The following is a 21,256-nucleotide window of genomic DNA, read 5'->3' as shown; positions in this document are numbered from 1 at the left end:
ATAGTACAACAAAATGTGCAAAGATCTGGAATCAGAAAATCAAAAAGCAAGAACACGCTCAGCATTTCTCAAGCTGGGGGAACTGAAGAAAAAAATTCAAGCCTCAACTTTTGTTATTGAAAGATTCTCTGGGCAAATTATTGAATGATGCAGAAAGCATCAAGAGACTATACACTTGGACCTCACTAAATGGAATCCATAGAATCAAATTGACTATATCTGTGGGAAAAAAAATCATTAACCAAAACAAGCCCAGGGGCCAACTGTGGAACAGATCATCAATTGCTTATATGCAAGTTCAGGCTGAGCTGAAGAAAATTAAAACAAGTCCATGAGAGCCAAAATATGACCTTCAACATATCCCACGAGATGGATTGGCCAAGTGGCAGCAACAGTGGGCTCAAGCATGGCAACAATAGTGAGGTTAGCCCAGGATCGGGCAGTGTTTCATTCTGCTGTGCATAAGGTCGCTATGGGTTGGTACCAACTTGATGGCACTTAACAACAACAACAACATATCCCACCTGAATTTAGAGACCATCTCAAAAACAGATATGATGCATTAAACACTAATGACCGAAGACCAGCAAAGTGGTGGGATTATATCAAGAACATCATACAGGAAGAAAAGAAAAAAATCCTTCAAAAGACAGGGAAGAAAAGACAAAAATGGATGTCAAAAGAAATTCTGAAAGTTGCTCTTCGGTGTAGGAATGCTAAACGGAATGGAAGAAATGAGGCAGTCAAAGAACTGAATAGAACATTTCAAAGATTCCTGGAGAAGACAATGAAAAGTGTTGTAATGAATTGTACAAAGACCTGGGGTTACAAAACCAAAAAGGAAAAATATGTTCAGTATTTCTCAAGCTGAAAGCACTAAAAAGAAAAAATTGAAGCTTCAGCTTGCAATATTGAAAGATTTTATAGGCAAAATGGAATCCTGGTGTGGGGCTTTAGGATAAACACTGACTGGACAGCTAACCCCAAAGCTGGCGTTTCAAACCTACCAGACACTCCTTGGAAACTTTATACAGGGTCGTTATGAGTCAGAACCTACATTGGGGCACTTAACAACAACAATGTTTGTGTGACTAGATTCTGGAGTCCTTGCGTGGCTTTGTAGGATAAACACTGGAAAGCTGGCCGCCTGCGGAGTCTCCTGAGGCTCAGGTCAGCCAGCCCCTCCTGAGAGTCAAGCATCGCTTTAAGGAGGAAAATGAGGCGTTCCAAACCCACCAGACACCTGGAAACCCTATACAGGGTCCCTATGAGTCAGAACAGACTCAACGGCACTGCACAACAGATAAGAGTCTATAAGAATGTGGTGTGATTTCTTCATGAGATGTTCTAGGACAGTGCTTGCCACATACTCTTTAAAAAGAAAAGAACATTCTAAGAAAACAAAAACTATTTTGGTACCGCCCCTGAAATCCTACCATAGAAATCATACCTTTCTCCTTCAAGCCAAAAACGCTGGAACATTTTCGCCCCTTCCGCCCCGCCCCCCGTCCGCACTACATCCCAACTGGCTGGAGGAAGGCGCCTTTCCAGCCAATCAACATTCAACAGGCCCTCCTCCCGCGCGTCTTTCAAAGGCCTGCTAAAAACCAATGAGCGCTACAGAGACCTTGCCTGGGCACCTGGAGGCGGGTAAGAGACAGGAAGAGAGTCTGATTGGTTCTCAGAATACGCCACGCCCACCTCACAAAAGGATATACCAATGACCTGAGCAGGGGCAGGCTCTGTGCGGGGTAGTAGCTAAGACGACAGTGCTGCTAGAAAGAGGCGGTGACCGGTTGTTGCGTGGGGTTTCCAGCCATGAAGCCGGTGAGTCGGTCGGGGCCCGGGTAGGGACAGGAGAGGACCCGGAGATCAGTACTTGGTCCGGATGGAAGTGCAGGCCTGTTCGTGGCGCTACGCGGACCGTAACCGTCCTGTGGATCGGGGAGGTAGTTCTTCCCGGGACTGGCCGAGAACGATAGTTGACAAGGAACGAAGCCCGCGGGCAGGGTTGGACATTCTTCGCGCGCCCGCGTTGAGCTGTCGCCTGTGGGGTCCCATGAGGCTCACTACAGCCCTTTCTGGGAAAGCCGAGCCCCGACATAAGGAGGAAACTGAGGGGCTTAGCTTCTTGGCCCGGGGTTGTCTGATAAACCAGCGCCGGAGGGTGCCCCGGGTCTGCTCGGCACCCACTCAGGAGCAACCCTCCGCCTGGTGGGGAAACCCTCCTGAAATACGATTATCACACACCTGTCACCCTCCCTCAGGCCCCTTTCCCTGGGATTTAGAATCCCTGAGCCTGAAGAGCAGAAACGTTCAACTACGGGAGTGGGCCACGCCAATGGAAAATCTTGAATCATGGAAACTGCTTTAAAGAAAAACAGAAATGATCAAGGAGCTGAAACGCCAACAGACTCCTGACCCCGTTACCTACCACCCGGGTTAAGTTAACTGAAAGCAACTCAAACCTATATAGCCTGAATTGACTCTGTAATGAGATCTGCTAGTGACAAGCAGGACCATTATATAGCTATTGAATTAGAAAGGATATTAGGTGGTTACACTTGCTAATCCCGTTTCCATGGGTTAGAATGTCAGCTGTCTTTCACTCTTGTCATGTCTTTCCGTCCCTCCTTGATTCACTTGTCCCTGGGAGGGGAAGAGTGATTAAATGTACCTCCCAGAGTTTGTGAGTTGCTGAATGCTGCAGGTAGCTTAACCCTTTCTTCTGAGATCTTCCTACCTGCCAGCAGAGGGTGTGGTCAACTCCCTAGGAGCAGGGTTGGTCACCACCGCCCCTAAATGGGTGGATACGTTTCTTATTGGAGTTGCGAATTGGCTGTCCACTTGGCCAGTTTTAAAGCCACATCCTCCATTTGGAACTCAGCAATAAAAATATTTTGTGGTCTCCATTTTTTTTCCACTGTCTTTATCTCTCAACTGTTTCCAACAAGAGAAAGTCAGAAAGCTGTGTTATTTGTTGATCCTTTAAAACTCCAGCAAAGAGTATAGAAATGTAGTTTGAGTTCCAGCTCCTTAGATATTAGGAAGTCCACCTCAGTCTCTCTACAGCTACTATGCTAATGTGTCTGTTGTTTCATGAGGAATGTGGGGGTGAGGTGGGGGGTTAAAACTGCTCTAGCTTCATCTCTTCCATCTGCTTTGGTCCCAGAATATAGAGGTCCTCTCATACTTCTTTTGCTTTGCTTTTCTGCTATTTGTCTAAAAAATCTCCTGCTTCTTCTTCGTACACCAGCTAAAACATCTCTTGTGAATCTTTCTCTTGGCAGTCCTTGGTACCCTCTCTGCTCTAGAGAATACCAATAAAACACATGCTTCCATATCAGTACATACACCTTTCTACCTTTCTTCTATAACCTGTGTACACATCCGTGTCTCCAACTATGCTGAAAGTGCCCTATTTTGTGTGGCATTGTAGGATAAGCACTGGACTGCTAACTGCCTTCGGGGTCTCCTGAGGCTCACGACAGCCCTACTTGATAGAGCTGAGCCCAGTTTTAAGGAGGAAACTGAGGTGTTCCAAACCCACCAGACACTCCTTGAAAACCCTATACAGGGTCCCTATGGATCAGAACCGACTCAACGGCACTTCACAAAACAGATAAGCGTCTATGGGATGTGGTGTGATCTCTTCATGAGATGCTCTAGGAAAAGTGCTTTCCACATACCCTTTGCATCAACTGAGCTTGGCAAATGGAAGGTGTCCAAGAAATGTTTGTGAATGAATGCACAAATCTCCCTACTTTATATTGTTGTTGTTAAGTGCTGTGGAGTTGGTTCTGAATCATAGTGACTCTGTATCTTTACAGTTATTTAACATAAGTGATTTCTTTTGAAGCCTGCTGCATTGCAAGTAACTGAGTTTGACTCATCAGATGAAGAGCCTGTGGAAGATGAACACACTCCAATTCAGATATCATGGTAAGTTAATATTCCTGATCAAAGGCAAGCTAAAATAAATATATATATATATCATAACCTTTGTAGAACATAGTCCACATAGGAAAATATTTCGTGATTCTCTTCAGCTGATTATATAATAAAATGATAAACCTATGTGTTAAAAGTTTCCATTATTTTAGTCCTTGTTATGACTAACACAGGAGGTCTTGGGTGGCATGAATGGTTATGCACTTGACTACTAGCTGAAAAGTTGACAGTTGAAACCCACCCAAAGGCACTTCAGAAGACTTGCTTGTCAGCTTCCAAAAGCTCACAGCCTTGAAAACCCTCCAGAGCAGTTCTATTCTGCACACGTGGGTTACCGTGAATCCGAAACAACTCCACAACAACTTGACTGACACACCGATCTTTTAACTCTAAATTTTTGCTTTGTCAGCACTATAAAAAAGTTTAATTTAAAACACTCTCATTCAGTGACAAGCACACGGTGAGATTAAATCTTCATTTATAACTTTTCTTAAACGGAACCAAATTTAATACATGTTTCTTCTTTTCAGGCTACCCCTGTCACTAGTGAATTTTTCTCAGTTTCTCGGTTTATGTGCTCTTCCAGGTAGGTCACACTACCGGTAGCTTAATAATCTATTGCTATATTTAAGGTAATTTTTGTTGTCAGCTAGCACATCATTCTCTGTGTTGAACATTGATAACAGAAATTCATAGACCATTAGTATCTTGGACTCACGTTTGGAAACCTTCATGGTAGGCTATAGATGAAAGAACATAGCTCCTCTTCAAATTTCCAGATCTGCATTCACAACTGTACCTTTCTGGTTTACCTGTGTTAACAAAATTTACATACTGGGGCACAATGTGAAGCTGAAGGCTAGAGCCAAATCCCTACTACAGACAAGACACAGAAAAAAGAATCCTTGGACCAGCTGGATCTATGAATCCCTGTAATTATTTTCCTGACAAAGTGAAATTCACACTCAAAATGAAATTGACAAATGTAATCATGTGGAAGGACCTTCTAGTTATTTTTTATTGTAGTTAAGTGCCCTTAAATCAGTTTCAGCTCATACTGACCCTATGTACTACAGAACAAAACACTGTTCCATCCTCAAAATTGCTGTTTGAGCCCATTGTGCCAATCCATCTCATTGAGGGTCTTTTTCATTTTTTTTTTTTTTGCTGAACCTCTACTTTACTAAGCATGATGTCCTTTTCCAGGGACTAGACCTTCCTAAAAACATGTCCAAAGGAAGACTAACTCTTACTGTCCTTTCTTCTAAGGAGTAGTCTGGTTGTACTTTTTCAAGACAGATTTGTTCTTCTGGCAGTCCACGGTAATGTCAATATTCCTCACCAGCACCGTAATTCAAATGAATCACTTCTTCAGTTTTATTCATTGTCCAACTTTCACATACATGTTGTTGTTGTTAGGTGCCATTGAGTCGATACCAACTCACAGCAGCTCTATGTACAACAGAATGAAAAACTGCCCGGTCCTGGGCCAACCTTAAACATATGAGGCTACTGAAAATACCACGGCTTGGATCGGGCACGCCTTAGTCCTCAAACTGACATCCTTGCTCTTCAACACTTTAAAGAGATCTTTTGCAGCAGATTTTTCTAATGCAATATGTCACTTGATTTCTTGACTGCTGCTTCCTTCCATGAGCATTGATTGTGGATCCAAGTAAAATGAAATTCTTGACTTCAATCTTTTTCTTTGGTTTTTGGCCCAGTTCTGAGGACTTGTTTTCTTTACATTAATGTGTACATGAAGGCTGTAGTCTTTGATCATAAGTGCTTCAACTCCTCTTCCCACTCAGCAAGTTGTATCATCAGCATATTACAGGTTATTAATGAGCCTTCCTCCAGTCTTGATGCTGCATTCTTCATATAGTCCCGCTTCTTGGATTATTTACTCAGCAACTGAATAAGTATGGTAAATGGATCCAACCCTGATGCACACATTTCCTGATTTTAAGCCAGTCATTATCTCCTTTTTCTGTTGGAACAACTGTTTCTTGGTCTATGTATGTACGGGTTCTGCATCAATCTGTTTAATTATATTCCTAACAAAGTGAAATTCACACTCAAAATGGAACTGATTTGTATAAAATGATGACAGGAAATGACCTTCCAAAGTAGTTATATATAGTTTAAATATACTTGTTATATATGACCAAAAACTGAATTTTTCATTTGTCTTATTACTATTTATTATAGGTTGTAAATATAAAGATGTAAGAAGAAATATCCAAAAAGACACAGGTATGTGAAGTATGAGACAACCATACTAATATTTTCTTTTATTAACATTGCAAAGAAATATTTTCTCAAAAGTAATAAGCTATATAGCTTCTTCTTGATATACCAAATATGTTAAATATTTTGTGAAGTTTCAAACCATAGACTTATATGAAGAGGCACTTATGAAGGGCGCAGAGAGACTTATCATTTACCAAAATATGGTATTGCCTTTTACTGATGGTTGGGGTAATACAACGAACCTTCAAAGACTTTTAACTCAATTTTTCCAAGAACTTTTTGAAGCCCCCTTGTATTTTACTGACCAAATCTTCTAACATATTGTTCCTTACAGACTGAACTGTGCAATAAAATTTAAGCCTGAGTTGGGAATGCAGAGATTATAGTGAAATTGTTCATCCTACCCACCCCTTCCCACCGAGGTGGGAAAAATGAAGGGGGGCCCGATCTTTGCATGCCCAAGGAGGGTCATATCACAATTATGGTGAATTGAGTGAAGGTTTACCAAGCAGATCATCAGTTTTACATTCAATAAATCATATACTTTGCTTCATTACATGGTTGCAATCCCCTCCATGTACAAACAATTAACAGCATTTATTACCTCTATTCACTTTTAACTTTTAGCTTCTGTGACTCCCGTAGGCTACCTTCATCTTTTTTCTGCCAGTTTTCCTCTTGTTGTAATGTACTTTGCTTAACTTATTTTTTACCCATCAAAAACAATTTAAGGTAGCTAATAGATTAGTTGACTTTTGCTGTTGTGACGATTTCCTACTTTAGACATACCCACCATCATGGTGGTAGCAAATTCCATTCGGAGAACACTTAAGCCATAAGCAAAATGTAATTTAAACCATTGGTTCAAGAACCAACCTTAAATATTTTGGAAAGCCCTATTCGCTTAATATCTTCAATAAGCAGGGTTTTCCATTTTTTCCCCTAAAACGTTTATTTTTTTTTATGTGTGCACATGCAAGTATATATGAGGTTAAGTCAGAAAATATTCTACTAGCGTTCCAATTCATACATGAACATGATTACTTTAGACAAAATGACATATATGGTTATTCCAAACAAACCATGCTTCTGTGATCAGTGGATGGCTACAAATAAGTTCTCTCAACAATACACTTGTCTTATTCTCATTAAGGTGCCTTCAAAAAGAAGGTCCAAAACAGTGATTTCTGAGGGGACTTGCTGGGCCAGTTCAATTCAAGGCAGAGGTCAGCTCAGGTTATGGAGACTGTTTTGGCATTCCAAAGGGATACACTCATGGGGGTTTATTATGAAAATCTTAAAGACATTAAAAACTGAACTGATGAGAAGGGCAGAAAAGTTGTGCCAAGAAATTTTTTTCCATCACAACAATGCTTTTCTTTGAGGGTAGCAAGGGCTGTCCTCTGAGAATTTCATTGGGAAACCTTATCCCATCCACCCTGCAGCTCTGATCTTGCCTGTTCAAACTTCTTTTTGTTCCTCAAACTCATTTACAAGGAATCTGATTCGAGTCAAGTCAACACTGCCATTTTCATGTGGTATAAATAGGAGAGTAAAGAATCCTCCTGAGCTGGATGAGAGAGCTGGAAACAGGCCTTCAGAAGTGTGTAAACCTAGATGGAGACTACATCAGGAAATAACAGCTCCACAGTTTAACAGTTTTATAGCAGTGCTTTTTTACTTGCCCTCCTATAATTGACTCATCTTAAAGTGAAGGAGCTCTAGTAACCTAGTGGTTGCGAGTTGGGCTGCTAGCCTCAAGGTCAGCAGTTTGAAACTACCAGCAGTTCCGTGGGAGAAAGATGAGGCTTTCTGTTCCCATAAAGAGTCACAGCCTTGGAAACCCTATGCAGGGTCGCTATGAGTCGGAACCAACTCCACGGCACACCACCACCACCACCACCACCACCAAAGTTAAGCATAACACCTTTTGACTTAAAAAGTCAGGTTTAATGTTAATCTCTTGGCTCATATATTTCTCATTCCTATTTTGTGCTTAGTGACTTAATTTTTACCGTAGTCTGAAAACAAAACAACATTGTTTTGGAGTATCAGTGTTTAAGTTTGTAAATAATCATTTGTTTGCTTCGTTTAGCTTAAGAAACTTAACTCCATATTCTCCTCCTTGATCATATATATATTTGTAAAGTTTTTTTAATATGCATTTGTGCCTATCTTGGTCTCTTGGCAGAAGAACTAAAGAGCTCTGGTATACAAGACATATTTGTTTTCTGCACCAGAGGGGAGCTGTCAAAATACAGAGTCCCAAACCTTTTGGACTTCTACGAGCAGTATGGAATTGTTACTCATCATCATCCAATCCCAGATGGTGAGACGCCTGACATAGCCAGATGCTGTGAAATCATGGAGGAACTTGAACTCTGCCTTAAAAATAACCGAAAAACCTTAATACAGTACGTTCTCTTTTTCTTCTTACACTAACTACATGAGAAATATCCCAGTCAAAATGATTTCTCAAATCATTGCTTGCTAATTCAGTTGTTACCTCCCCTCATAGCCCATGGTTTGTTGCATGGATCAAGATGAGATAATGCATCAAAAGTACTAGCACAGAATAAGCACTCAAATATTTGCTATTGCTTTTGAAGATTAAGGACAGTACATGAACAGATTTGAAACTTTTTTAGAATAGACGTACAGGCTTTTGGTGGGTGGGGGGTTGTTCCCTTCCTTTTTCTTTCCTTTTCTCATGTTCCAGTTTATTCCACATCCTACTTTCCAAAGTATCTCTAGGGAAAAGTATAATTGTTGTTAAGTTCTAATTGAAGTCAGTTCTAATTCACGGCGACCCTCTATAGGATTTCCGTGGAGCAGCTGGTGGATTTGAATGACCAACCTTGCAGTTTGTAGTCCAGTACTGATCCTACAGTGCCATGCCAGGAAAAGTAAAATTACTACTAATTATGAAAGCAGAATTTCAGAATACAGTTGTTTTTGCTAAATTTTCTGATAATTAATAGGTAAAGTAGTTAGATATAAAAACATTATCAACTCATTTTCCAGACCATTTCTGGACTTTTCTTTCAAGTAGGTTTTGGAAAGCAGCCTCCACTAAAAATTTCCCAGAGATCAAACTAGTTCAGTTAGTGAAACTTAAATTCTACTCTAGCAGATTCCAGCAAACCAAATGCTCTGGTGAACAGATAGTGAATGCTTTAAGCTAACCAAAATGTTGGAGGTTCAAGTCCACCAGAGGCACCTCAGCAGAAAGGCTGGTCATCTACTTCCAAAAAACCAGCCATTACAAATCTTAGGGGCCACACATGGGGTTTCATGAATCAGAAGTGACTCAACAGCAACTGGTTTCTGATGATGCAGGCACTATTGCCATCACTGTTTTATAGACAGGAAGGCTGGGGCCCAGAGAGCTCAAAGGGCTTTCCTAAGAATACATCTAATAAATGGCAGAGACAGGATTCAAACCCAGGAGCTCAACCTCTCCATCTCCATGACACTATTACCTCTTTACTCTGCTAGAAAAATGAAGAATTGTTTAATATACAGCACACTTTCCTGCTACCAGATAGGATTCCTGAGGTTTGAAACCAATCAATAAAGAGGCTCTGCCAACAAATAAAGTTAAGCCCACTTTGTTCTGAATTATTTCAAAAATGTCTGTAACTGTCCATGTTTATACAGTTTAAACAGAAGGCAAGAACGAGTCTTTAGTTGGAAGTGTTGGGGTAAAATTAAAATGTACTGACTTCAAAATTGTATTTCCCTTTCAGCTGTTATGGAGGACTCGGGAGATCTTGTCTGGGTAAGCAATGTGTTTTCATTCTTCTTTTTTTTTAGCTTCAATGTAGAAACAGGCAAACTCCATGTACTCACTTTGGAATAAAATAAAACACAATATAAGTCTGCTAAACTCCAAAGGATTACTTAAGGTTCTAAACTGGTGCTTGACTGGACATAGGGGGTATTTTCAGCATTGTTTAGGAAGGTTCTGCAAAGTACCTTATTACCACCTGCATTCTTGTTTTGATTCCTAGTGTTCTCCCATGCAGGTGACATGACAGAAACTTCTAAATTATATCCATGAGTCACTTCAATCGGAAATCCAGAGTTGTTTTTCAGTACATTTAAAAAAAAAAAAAAAATTCAGTTAATGAAGTATCACATAGTACTCAGATTTATTCACTTTAGCACTGGATATCATCAAAATAAAAAAAGTTGGTGCTTCAAAAAAACACTTATCAAGAAAGTGAAAAGACTGAGAATGGCAAATAACATTTGAAATGCATGTATCTGATAAGGAACTTGTACCTAGAATATAGCAGTGTAGTGGCTCGGTAGGATTAGTAGTGGGCTGCAGACCTTACAAGGCTGGCGGCTCAAACCCACCAGCCACTCTGCAAGAAAAAGAGACAGCTTTCTGCTCTCGCAAAGATCTACAGCCTCACTAAGAGCTGGAACCAACTCAAAAGCACTCAACAACAGCAACCTAGAATATAAGAGAATTCTTATAACTCAATTTTAAGTGAGCAAAGGATCTGAATAGACATTTCTCCAAATAAGACATACAAATGGCCAACAAACAAATGAAAAGATGCTCAAGGTCATTAGTCATCAAGGAAATACAAATCAAAACTATAATGAGATACCACCCCCACTAAGAGGGCTAGAATCAAAAAGTCAGAACAAAAACAAGTGTTCTCAGGGTGTAAAGAAATCTGAACTCCCATACTAGCTGATGGGAATGTAAAATGCTGTAGTCACAGTGGAAAATACTCTGGGAGTTCCTCAAAAAGTTACTTAGAAAACAAAAGGTACTAAGTTACTATAAACCCACCTAGCACCATCAAGTGATTGCAACTCCTAGAGATCCTACACCAGGTTTCCAAGACTATCCATCTTCACAGGAGCAGACAGCCTTATCGTTCTCTCACAAAGCAACTGGTGGGTTTGAACTGCCAGCCTTAAGGTTAGCAGTTCAGTGCTTATCTTCCTTTAATTACCATATGACCCAGCAATTCCACTCCTAGGTTTATACTCCAGAGAAATAAAACTATATGTCCATGCAAAAGCCTCTATACAAGTGTTTCTAGCATTATTGTTCATATAGCCCAAAATCAGAAGCAACCCAAGTGTCCATCAACTGATAAATGAATAAAATTTTATATCCATACAATGTAATGTAATTTGGATATAAAAAAGGAATGAAGTACTGCTAACATACTACAACATGGACGGAACTTGAAAACATGCTGAGTGAAAGAAGCCATTCGCAAATGTCACTGTAGGATTCCATTTATAATAAATGTGCAAAGTCAGGCAAAGCTGTGGAGACAAAATGTAGATGAGTGATTGCTTAGGGCTAGGGGGATCAAGAAATAAGGGTCACAGCTAAAGGGCGCAGGGGTTTCTCTTTGAGGTGATGGAAATGTTTGTTGACTGTGGAAATAGTAAATGTCACTGGATTGTACACTTTAAAGGAATAGAATGTATGTAAATGAATTTTACAGCCCAATAAAACTGTTTAAATAAAAAAAGAGAAGTTAGTGTTAAGCTTTCATTCAACCACAGTATTTTAAGAACATAATTTACCTGTCAAAAGGACACAGTAAATGGCCAATTAGTTCATTTTGAACTGCCACAAACTAAAGTCTTCTGCACCAACAGAAATCTAACTAAAATGTTCTTACCAATGACTAACACATATCATTTTATGTATTATTTTTCTGTTATGTTACATTAGTGGCTGCTTGTCTCCTACTATACCTGTCTGATACGGTGTCACCACAGCAAGCTATTGACTGTGTGAGAGACCTCAGAGGATCGGGAGCAATACAGACCATCAAGGTACACAGCGTGACTCTTCTGGCTGGGTTCACTTACAGGCAGATTCACCACAATATATAAACAAAAAGGCAGTAAAATGAAAATCCAAATCATTCTGTCATTCAAATACCAGCTGCTTATAAAATTTTCAACTTATATATCAATATAACATTATGCAAAAGCTCCTATTTAAAACAAAATAATGGAACTTTCTAATGTTTACTTACAGATCTACTGCTCATTTTTGCCCCACTGAGATCTAGGAATGGATCCTCTCACTGCTAAAAATGAGATGGTCATTTTCTGGGCAACTTTATGACCAAAATGACCTAATGAAGATTCTGTCACAAAAACATTGAATACTGATAGATGAGTAGCTGAATAATAAAACAATGCTAATAGTTCACCATGGACAGTCAGTCACATCTTCCATACTTTTCCCCTTAACGCATCAAAAGCACTGCAGTAGCAGTGCCCTGGGACTACACCCACTCCTCACTTTGTGACATGGTTGTGTTCCATAGACAGATCATTAGGAGTGTTGAGAACCACACCATTTTCAGCGCAAGCTTCCCTACTCCACCACTGCTCATCATTGTGCCCCTAGCACATCGCGGGATAAACATGGCACAGGAGGCCCCTCTTCCCCACCCTCATAAAGCCCCTAAGGGTTATGGGTACAGAAGGTGTTCAGGTGTACCTGGGGCCCACTAGTCCTCCACCCTCTACTTCCGACCCTCCCCCACCAACTTCCCGGCACCTTGGGGTCTTCCTCCACCCTTCCCTAAGACCTAGTGTCATCCTGCCATCACCTCATGTCAAGGAGGGTGCCCAGACCCAGCCATGGCCCTGCATGGGGTCTGGACCATTCAAGTGTACCTGAGAGTTTTTTTCAAAGTTGTCATAAACATGAATAAGTGAGGAGTGAATGTGTAAGCTATTAACCATGTTACTGAAAAGACTGCATTTGTAATTAAAACTAATTTTGTCTTCCTTTCCCAAACACCATGTGCCCAGTTTAAGGCTCTATCAGCAGTCGGGGATCTAAAAGAATCCCAGTCTGCAGGTGGTTCCCTGTTTCAGAGTGTATCTTCCTAGACTTAGGACTCTTAACAAGTATAATGAATTATTGTATTAACTTGATAAATTCACCAAGCAGCCTCAATATCAGAGCTTAAATAAGGGCATTCACAGAATTGCCTGTACTGCATCCACTTCTCAAAATACAGCTCGCTCTGCAAAGATTCTGAAAATCGAGGACTCCTCTTATTCTCTGATAAAATCAAATGATTCTTCAAATCCAAGACCGAGTCTCTCTTGTAAAACAAAGTACCTGATCAAGTGTGTAAAACAAAGTATCTGATCAAGTGTGAATGTGTTTATATGTGTATGAAATATCTCTTTACATCCTCAATTGTGAAGAGTTGGGCCCACATTACACTGACTGTCAGTTTATCCCTCAATGGGCCTCAAAGGGCCAGCAAGGTTCCCTGTTCCTCAGGAGACTCTGTTGATGGAAGCTAGCAGAATGCAGTTTACCTTCTCAGAAATGATGTGAAATGAGATTACTGGTACAGAAAAGATAGCCAACGGGACATTAAAATTCCACATAAATTATTTAAAGCTTTCAGTGTGCTTGTCTGTTAAGATCAGTAATAGGAGTTTTCTTGTTTTGTTTTAATATTGTCTACTTTGGAGTCCTGGTGTGGCGCTGTGGGTTAATGCGTCAGACTGCAAAGCCATTTGAACTGCAAGGTCAGGGATTCAAGCTCACCATTAGCTCTTCAGAAACCCTGAATAGGGTCACTATGGGTCGGATCCGACTCGACAGCACTTAACAACAACTATGAAAATGGATCCCTGGTGGTATAATGGGTTACACAATAGGCTGTTAACCAAAGGGTGGGCAATTAGAACCCACCAGTCTCTTCCCAGGAGAATAAGGAGGCTTTCTGCTCCTACATACACTCTATAAGGTGTAGCCTAAGATACCCAATATGGGATTATTATGAGTCCCAACCGACTTGACGGCAATACCAACAACTATGAAAATGGAGTCCTGGTGTGGTACTGTAAGATAAGTACTGGACTGCTAACTGCAAGGTCAGTAGTTCAAAACTACCTATCACTCCTTGGAAACTCTATACAAGTCGGAACTGACTAGATGGAACTTAACAACTATAAAAATTATTCCAACTGGATTATATCATTACAAAACAGCAGAAAACTTAAGCCTTCTTAAACTGAGAAATAGATTTTCTTGACTTCCCCACTGTTAATTGGTACCAAGTGCCTTCTCCTCCCAGCTTACTCCCCATGGTGCAAAAGTTCACAAAAAAAATAATGTACTCGTGGCCATTTTTTTAATCTCGTGGCCAATTTTTTAATTTGATTCTGCCAATAAGAGAAGAAAGGATTTTACCAACTTAATGCAACATTCACTTGTCCGTGCAACCTTCTGATTAAAAGTTCTAGCGTCTCACACTATGTATGTACCTTTATTAAAATATAAAACTTCTGCATAATGCAAATGTCTACTCATGTTAAAGGATGTAAGATTTAATCTTAGCAAATATGTTGATTCCTGATTCTTGCTACTACTGTGATTACTCAGGGAATTAGTTGTCTATATATTTCAACTTGCCTTTCTTTTTTTCAGCAATATAATTACCTCCATGAGTTCCGGGACCAACTGGCTGCACATCTGTCAAGAGAGTCCCTGTCAAGATCTGTATCTAGATAAAGAGTTCCAGATAGCATATACAGGACCATGTCTGAAACTTGTGATCACTAATGTAATTTGAATTGTAATGAAATCAGTAGTATTATCAACTTGAATATCAATGTATATGTGCAGATATTCCTAAAGATTTTATTGACAAATTCCATTGTGTCTCGTCTCTTATTAAAGGAAGGATAGAAAATTGCTCTGATATCCTAGCGGATTATAAACTAAGCTGCTAATCGCAAGGTCAGCAGTTCGAATCACCATGGGCTTTGCGGGAGAAAGATGAGGCTTTCTGCTCCTGCAAAGACTTACAGTCTCAGAAGCCCTATACAGGGTGGCTATGAGTTGGAACTGACTTCACGACACATAACTACCAACCACCAGAAAACCTGCTGTAACTATTGTCCTTTTCAGAAATACACTGGCTACTCTGGTCAGTATCACCTGGTGGTGATGCTATTTGTACCTACTGTGTGTTATATGGCACAGTTGTTACGTGCCATCAAGTTGGTTCTGACTCATAGCGACCCTGTACAGGTTTTCCAAGGAGCAGCTGGTGAGCTTGAACCGCCCACCTTGTGATTCAAACCGACCTTGGAATCCAGTGCGTTAACCCACAGTACTACCCCAGGACTCCATATAACACAGTAATGAGCACAAATATGTGTACGAGTATCCAAGCTTACCTTTAAATCATTTTCACCCTTTTCTTCGTCCCAAAATTTCTTCCGTTGTTTTTTCTACTTTACAGATCTACAGAACTGTAAGAAGTCTTATCAATCATCTAGTCATTTTCCTACCCATCTCCCACAGTTTAATCAATCATCTGTTGGAACATTTTCAGGAATAAGAAATTCACATTTTATCTAGAGCTTAATCTCCAGCTAACTCATTCTTTCACCTCATCCTATGTTTGTTTCAACTATGAGCTACCCAGTCATCTGAATTGCAGACAAGAGTCAAAATATGAGTCAAAACCACCTCACTTTAATAAACACCAGTGGTCTCAGTAATGCATAAACTAGTCTCACAGCTCTCTTGGCTACTGGAAACCCTAAAAGTCAACTGATCATTTGGCTCCTACCACCAATTTACATACAGAATCACAGATACTTAAGAACAAGTAAAAGTCACATCAAAACTCAGTAATTGGCAGAAGCAATGTGGAGGAAATAGGAGTGACCCGAGAACATTGCCTGCACCATGGGCCTCGTCAACAAGCCCAAGAGTGAGATGACCCCAGAGGAGCTTCAGAAGCGGAAGGCGGAGGAGTCTAACCCATGGGGGGGGGGGGGGGGGGGGGGGCCCTCTCTGTGCTCACGCAGTCAGTCAAGAACACCCAAGTGCTCATCAACTGTCACAAAAAGAAGGTGCTGGAGCGCGTGAAGGTTTTCGACGGGCCCTGCATACATCGTGCTGGAGAATGTGAAAGAGATGTGGACCGAGGTCCCCGAGAGTAGCAATGGCAAGAAGTCCACGCCCAGCAACAAAAACCGCTACACCTCCAAGATGTTTGTGTGGAGGTCCTGCGGCCGCGAATCCACTCAACATTGGCGACTAGGGACCTGGAGCCGCCTCCCACCAACCCAATGAAGACAAGCCCTGTGTTGGGAGCGTCCCTGTGTTTTTCATACTTTAAAAAAAAAAAAAAAATTTTTTTAATGAAGAAACAGTGGCCAAAATGATGATCATACTCCTCTTGCTACCAATGAACTACTTTAATTTCTATTAGGAATTCTCTAAAACAAATACAGCTGCTATTTGAGAACTTCAGATCAGAGCCCGTATGTCCTAAATCAGTATTTAGTACTTCTTAGTGGTTACGAATCGGGCTGCGAACCTTAAGGTCAGCGGTTTGAAACTACCAGCTGCTCTGCGGGAGAAAGATGAGGCTTTCTACTCCCCTAAAGATTTACACCCTCGGAAATCCTGTACAGGGTCGCTATGGGTCGGAACTGACTCAACGGCACATAACAACAACAGTCTATACTGGAGTCCTGGTGTGGTGCTGTGGGTCAATGTGCTGGACTGCAAAGTCGGTTTGATCCACATGATCAGCAGTTAAAGCTCACCAGTGGCTCCTCAGAAATCCTAAACAAGACCACTATGGATCAGAACCAACTTGATGGCAGTTTAACAACAAACAACAGCTACATATATTGCCTCAAACTTAAGACTTAAAATTATTGAGTACTAAAGATGGAAGAATCAAAGTCCACCAATATCTAAATGTTCAACCTAAGGACTCACCTCAGATAATAAATGTCCAAAAGTGTACCAATTAAGTTTTTTTTTTTTTTTTTTAAGTACTGGATACAAGAATAGATTTGATTCCTCATATTATAACTGAATATAAAAACAAACCTGTGTTGAAAAAAAGATTGTAAAACATCATCTCAAGTACTTTATACAGGTTATCAAAAGGGACCAATCCCGGGAGAAGAAAATCAGGGTTGCTAGAGTAGAAGGTGGGAGTCCTGGTGTGGCGCTGCGGGTTAATGCACCAAACTGCAGTCATTTGAACTGCAAGGTCGGCAGTTCAAGCTCACCAGCTGCTCCTTGGAAACACTATACAGGGTCGCTGTGGGTCGGAACCGACTCGACGGCACTTCACAACAGCAACAGAGTAGAATGTCAGAGAAAAAGATCCTCGAGACGGACTGACACAGTGGCTGCAATAGTGCCTTCAAACACAACGATTGTGAGGATGGTGTAGGGACCAGTGCTTCATTGTGTAAGTGGAATCACCTAACAATAGCGATACAATAAATTCAAACCAAATGATCATTAAAAAAATCACATGCTTCTTCCATTAATCGTTAGGCAGTAATTAAAAGTGACACTGGTGTTGGTTGATTCGAACTACCGGCCCTACAGTTAGCTGCCCAACTTGCAACCCACTACACTAGCAGGGCTCCTAAAATTGGCATTAACAAATCCTAAATCATGTTTCCCTCAATATAAATATATAGTCTACCCATGAATACTGAGGAAAACAGAAGGCAAATCCTCTAATAATCAATTGAGTTTTCAGTGTATATTTACCTTTCAATTTCCACTGAAAGTGCTAGATAAAAAGCGTTTGACTAATAGAAGGAAAAACATCCCTTACTCCACAGCAGAGAAGCAGGACGTTCACTACTCGTATGTCAATGCCCAGTTACGTTTAATAATGTAATTCCAATATCCCCCAAAACAGCAGGAAGGCAATGTAGAGTCCCAGCTATATACAAGCCAGAGTTAGCTGCATATGAAACTGAATTAAAACACACTACCCATTAAATTACACAACACATTTAAGACCATTTTTATTAAATATACAAAAGCAAAATCAAGCAAGCTTCAGGGAGTAAAGGAGGGCTACTTTAGGGCATTTTCTTTGGACAGTGGTACAGCACCATTGAAGTGAACTTAGATCTTCAACAAATCATGAACACAGATTGCTAACTACATTCTATGTTTTTCTTAATTAAGGTCTACCTAGTCATCAATCTACTGTTCAGGAAACTTTTCCACTCCAGAGTATATGAACATGATGACCAAAGAAATTTAAATACTGAGAAAAAGCACTGTATAATAAAAATGAACTTCCATGTAAGATTTGTAATGTGTTCCTTTGCACGTAAGGATTTTTCTCTGCGTATTGACTTCAAGTCTGGATTAGTCAAACTAATGAATGTTAAAACAAGACCCTGACTAGAACCTGCAGATTAATCACCCTATCTCTAACTGGTCAATACTATTTTCTGAAACCAGCAGAACAAGCAGCAAGCAGTTGTTTATTCATTTTGGACACTTAACTTGAGAATGCATTATTTTAGTCAAAGTAAAACTGTTATAAAAAAGCTAGTTAACATATCCAGAAACAGAATCCCATTTTTTTGTTTTTTCCTCTTGGATCACCCTTGAGTTCAGATTCATCTTCTGAGCTGTATCAGAGATTCATTGGCTGCAGATCAATAAGTGACTTGAACAAAAGTTTAAAGTTACTTGAGACTAACATTGAGTAGTTTCCAAAAAAGAATGAATCCAAAAAGAATGCAAGTACCTTTCATGAACAATGCTTTCATATATTTCCCTCTCTAAAAAGAATATGGTTTTAAAGTATGTTTTGCCATCAATAATTCTGATATATAATTATACAGCTGATTGATGAGAGATGTACACCTATGGAAAATGGCATACGTAAGCTAGATGTACAAGTCTAGTTTACAGATATTAATACATCATTATTTGAATGGACTTGATATATCACACCAAAAACTACAGGGTCGAGGAATACACGGACGTGATTAACTGTACCAAGACAATCATAGTCAATGAACACTATTCGTAAACAAAGCATAGGAAAAATAGACATGTCCAAAAAAGATTTTGTCAATTCCAAGTGTATCTCTATTTCCTTTCTACGCACACCTTGGAATACTTCCAAACTCTGTTGACTTGGATAGCAGAGAGAACTCTGTCAGAGAGCTAGTACCAGAAGTAGTCTCCAAGCTGAAAAACCCTGAACAGGTTTTGAAAAAAGACCCATGCTATAGACACACTGCCACAAACTTTACTGTCTTGTAGAAGATGGATAGCTAAACTGGACGGGCATAGTCCATAATGTTTCACACATGATTCAGTAACAGCCAATATATGCCCAAGGTTGTCTGGTCACTTATCCCTCCCCCTTCTCATAAAACATCGTTCAGCTCCAAATTAGCAATCTGTCGGCTACCTGGGACAAGGGGGTGGGCAGATAGAAGTTAAACAGTCTGAAAATACCAAATGTTGATGTAAATATTCAAATGCAGTTCCTACCCCTATGCCTCCTTAGTACTAAAGAGGTATATTGCTACAATATACGTGGGAGCTTTCAAAGAGTTCATGGGAAAATTCCACATTTAATTCCATTTTTCCACAAACCTTTTAAAGCCCCCTCATAGCATTACTCAATAGAAAAAAAAAAAAAAAAAAATGCTTTAAATTGTTTTTGTTACGTAGGATTTTAATTCTGGATAGTCTGTAGTACCCACAGCAACAAAGTGTTGTTGGCATGTAGATATCAGCACAATGTGACAAACCAGATACAAGAAAATGGGCACAAATGAGGGAAACAGTCTCAGAAGGTTGAAAAGCCCTTAAAGTAAGGTCAAAACATACAGCAAAAAAAATAAATAAATAACAAGGTCAAGAGTACCTAAATAAAGATCTGTGGCTGATCGGGAAACAATAATGGGAAGGGATTAAGCCAGCATCTAACTAAGCTAAAGCTGAACCCACAGATATAACAGAAATTAGGCCGAGGGTATCCATAACAGATTGATGAGGGAACAAATGAAATTCAGAGGAAAGAAAAGATCTACTGGGCTATTATCCAACGCAAGTATTTTGCTTCAGCTTGCTCTTAGTAAGTGATGTAATTGCATAAAACACTGAGGAAGGCAAAAGTGGGTAGATATTACAACAGTATCCAAACACCCAACCTTTTCATCAGTTAGAATGGCTAGGAACTACCAATCCACCACTAAGATAGGTGACCCTCACTGTCAATCATCTTTAAGGAACCAACTAAGGATTGTTGTTAAAGTGCTGTAGCATCGATTCCAACTCATAGCAACCCTGTATAGGGTTTCCAAGGAGCAGCTGGTGGGTTTGAACTGTCGATCTTGAACCAAGGACTGCATAGCTAATATTTGAAGCTTGAGATGGTAGCTCCACAAATTGAGACCAGTAAACTTTGCATTCCTTTTGAGGAATAGTCTAGAATAGTTAACTAAAAGATGTCTGTTAAAACATATAAATGAAAAGTATCTGCAAAGAGACAACAAGCATTCCTGAAACCACGTTGATGGAAATACTACAGTATAGCAGCCCCAGGAAACCTATGTGGATGACAGAAAACTTGGCCCGCTTTCATGATCAACAGTACCTGAGCAAGAAAAATGAGGCATGGGTGCTAATACAGTTAGGTGGATTAGCAGCGGAATGACTCCATCTACTTATAGCATGATCTATCCCTAGGGCCCACCTAGCACAAAGCTGTCATGAAGCAAGTACTCAATAATTACTGCACAGAATGGTGAACAGATCCATCTAGGAGTTATGCAGACTATAAAACCAAAGCACTCCTCACTATGAAATAGCTCCACTCTCCTCATACCTCCGGTTCTACATCCACTTCTTCAACATACACACCCCCTATGCCCTCATTCCTAAACAGTAAAAGATGAGGACACATTATTTCCAAGTATTGGTCACTACTGCAGAATAAAACAGCAACAATTTCCACAAAACCCTCCATAAACTCCTTTTATCATTATGTAAAGCTTCTACATACTGTTCAAGAAACTTTGGAACCACTTACACTACTTTCAGTCGCCTTTTAACTCCTGCATGTCAAAAAGCCCAAGGGTGCTAATGAAAACACAAAAGCCCTTCTGTAACTGCCTTTCACAAAGCAGCAAAAACTCAAACAAGTTTATGTGGTTTTTCCTGAAACCTGCTGTTTCAGGTAAAAAGAATAAGATATTTAAA

At 40.1% G+C, this 21,256-nt stretch overlaps 1 protein-coding gene and 2 pseudogenes across 1 annotated transcript; 2 read left to right on the top strand and 1 right to left on the bottom strand.

Moving 5' to 3' along the window:
- The window catches only part of LOC102826759, a 7,866-nt pseudogene extending 6,384 nt beyond the window's left edge, over nt 1-1,482 (bottom strand).
- A 336-nt stretch (nt 1,483-1,818) lies between these two features.
- Nucleotides 1,819-14,889, top strand: CDKN3 (cyclin-dependent kinase inhibitor 3). The gene is made up of 8 exons (XM_006864627.1): nt 1,819-1,827; nt 3,860-3,942; nt 4,482-4,537; nt 6,163-6,207; nt 8,396-8,618; nt 9,954-9,985; nt 11,924-12,027; nt 14,666-14,889. The coding sequence occupies exons 1-8, from the start codon at nt 1,819-1,821 to the stop codon at nt 14,747-14,749; spliced, it is 636 nt and encodes a 211-aa protein (XP_006864689.1). The 3' UTR covers nt 14,750-14,889.
- A 1,048-nt stretch (nt 14,890-15,937) lies between these two features.
- Nucleotides 15,938-16,327, top strand: LOC102826382 (annotated as a pseudogene).
- The last annotated feature ends 4,929 nt before the right edge of the window (nt 16,328-21,256 follow it).

Source organism: Chrysochloris asiatica, unplaced genomic scaffold (genome assembly GCF_000296735.1).
Source record: "Chrysochloris asiatica unplaced genomic scaffold, ChrAsi1.0 scaffold00067, whole genome shotgun sequence".
NCBI lineage: Eukaryota > Metazoa > Chordata > Mammalia > Afrosoricida > Chrysochloridae > Chrysochloris > Chrysochloris asiatica.
Note: the sequence above shows the minus strand (reverse complement) of the source record. Positions and strands in the feature narration are given on the sequence as shown.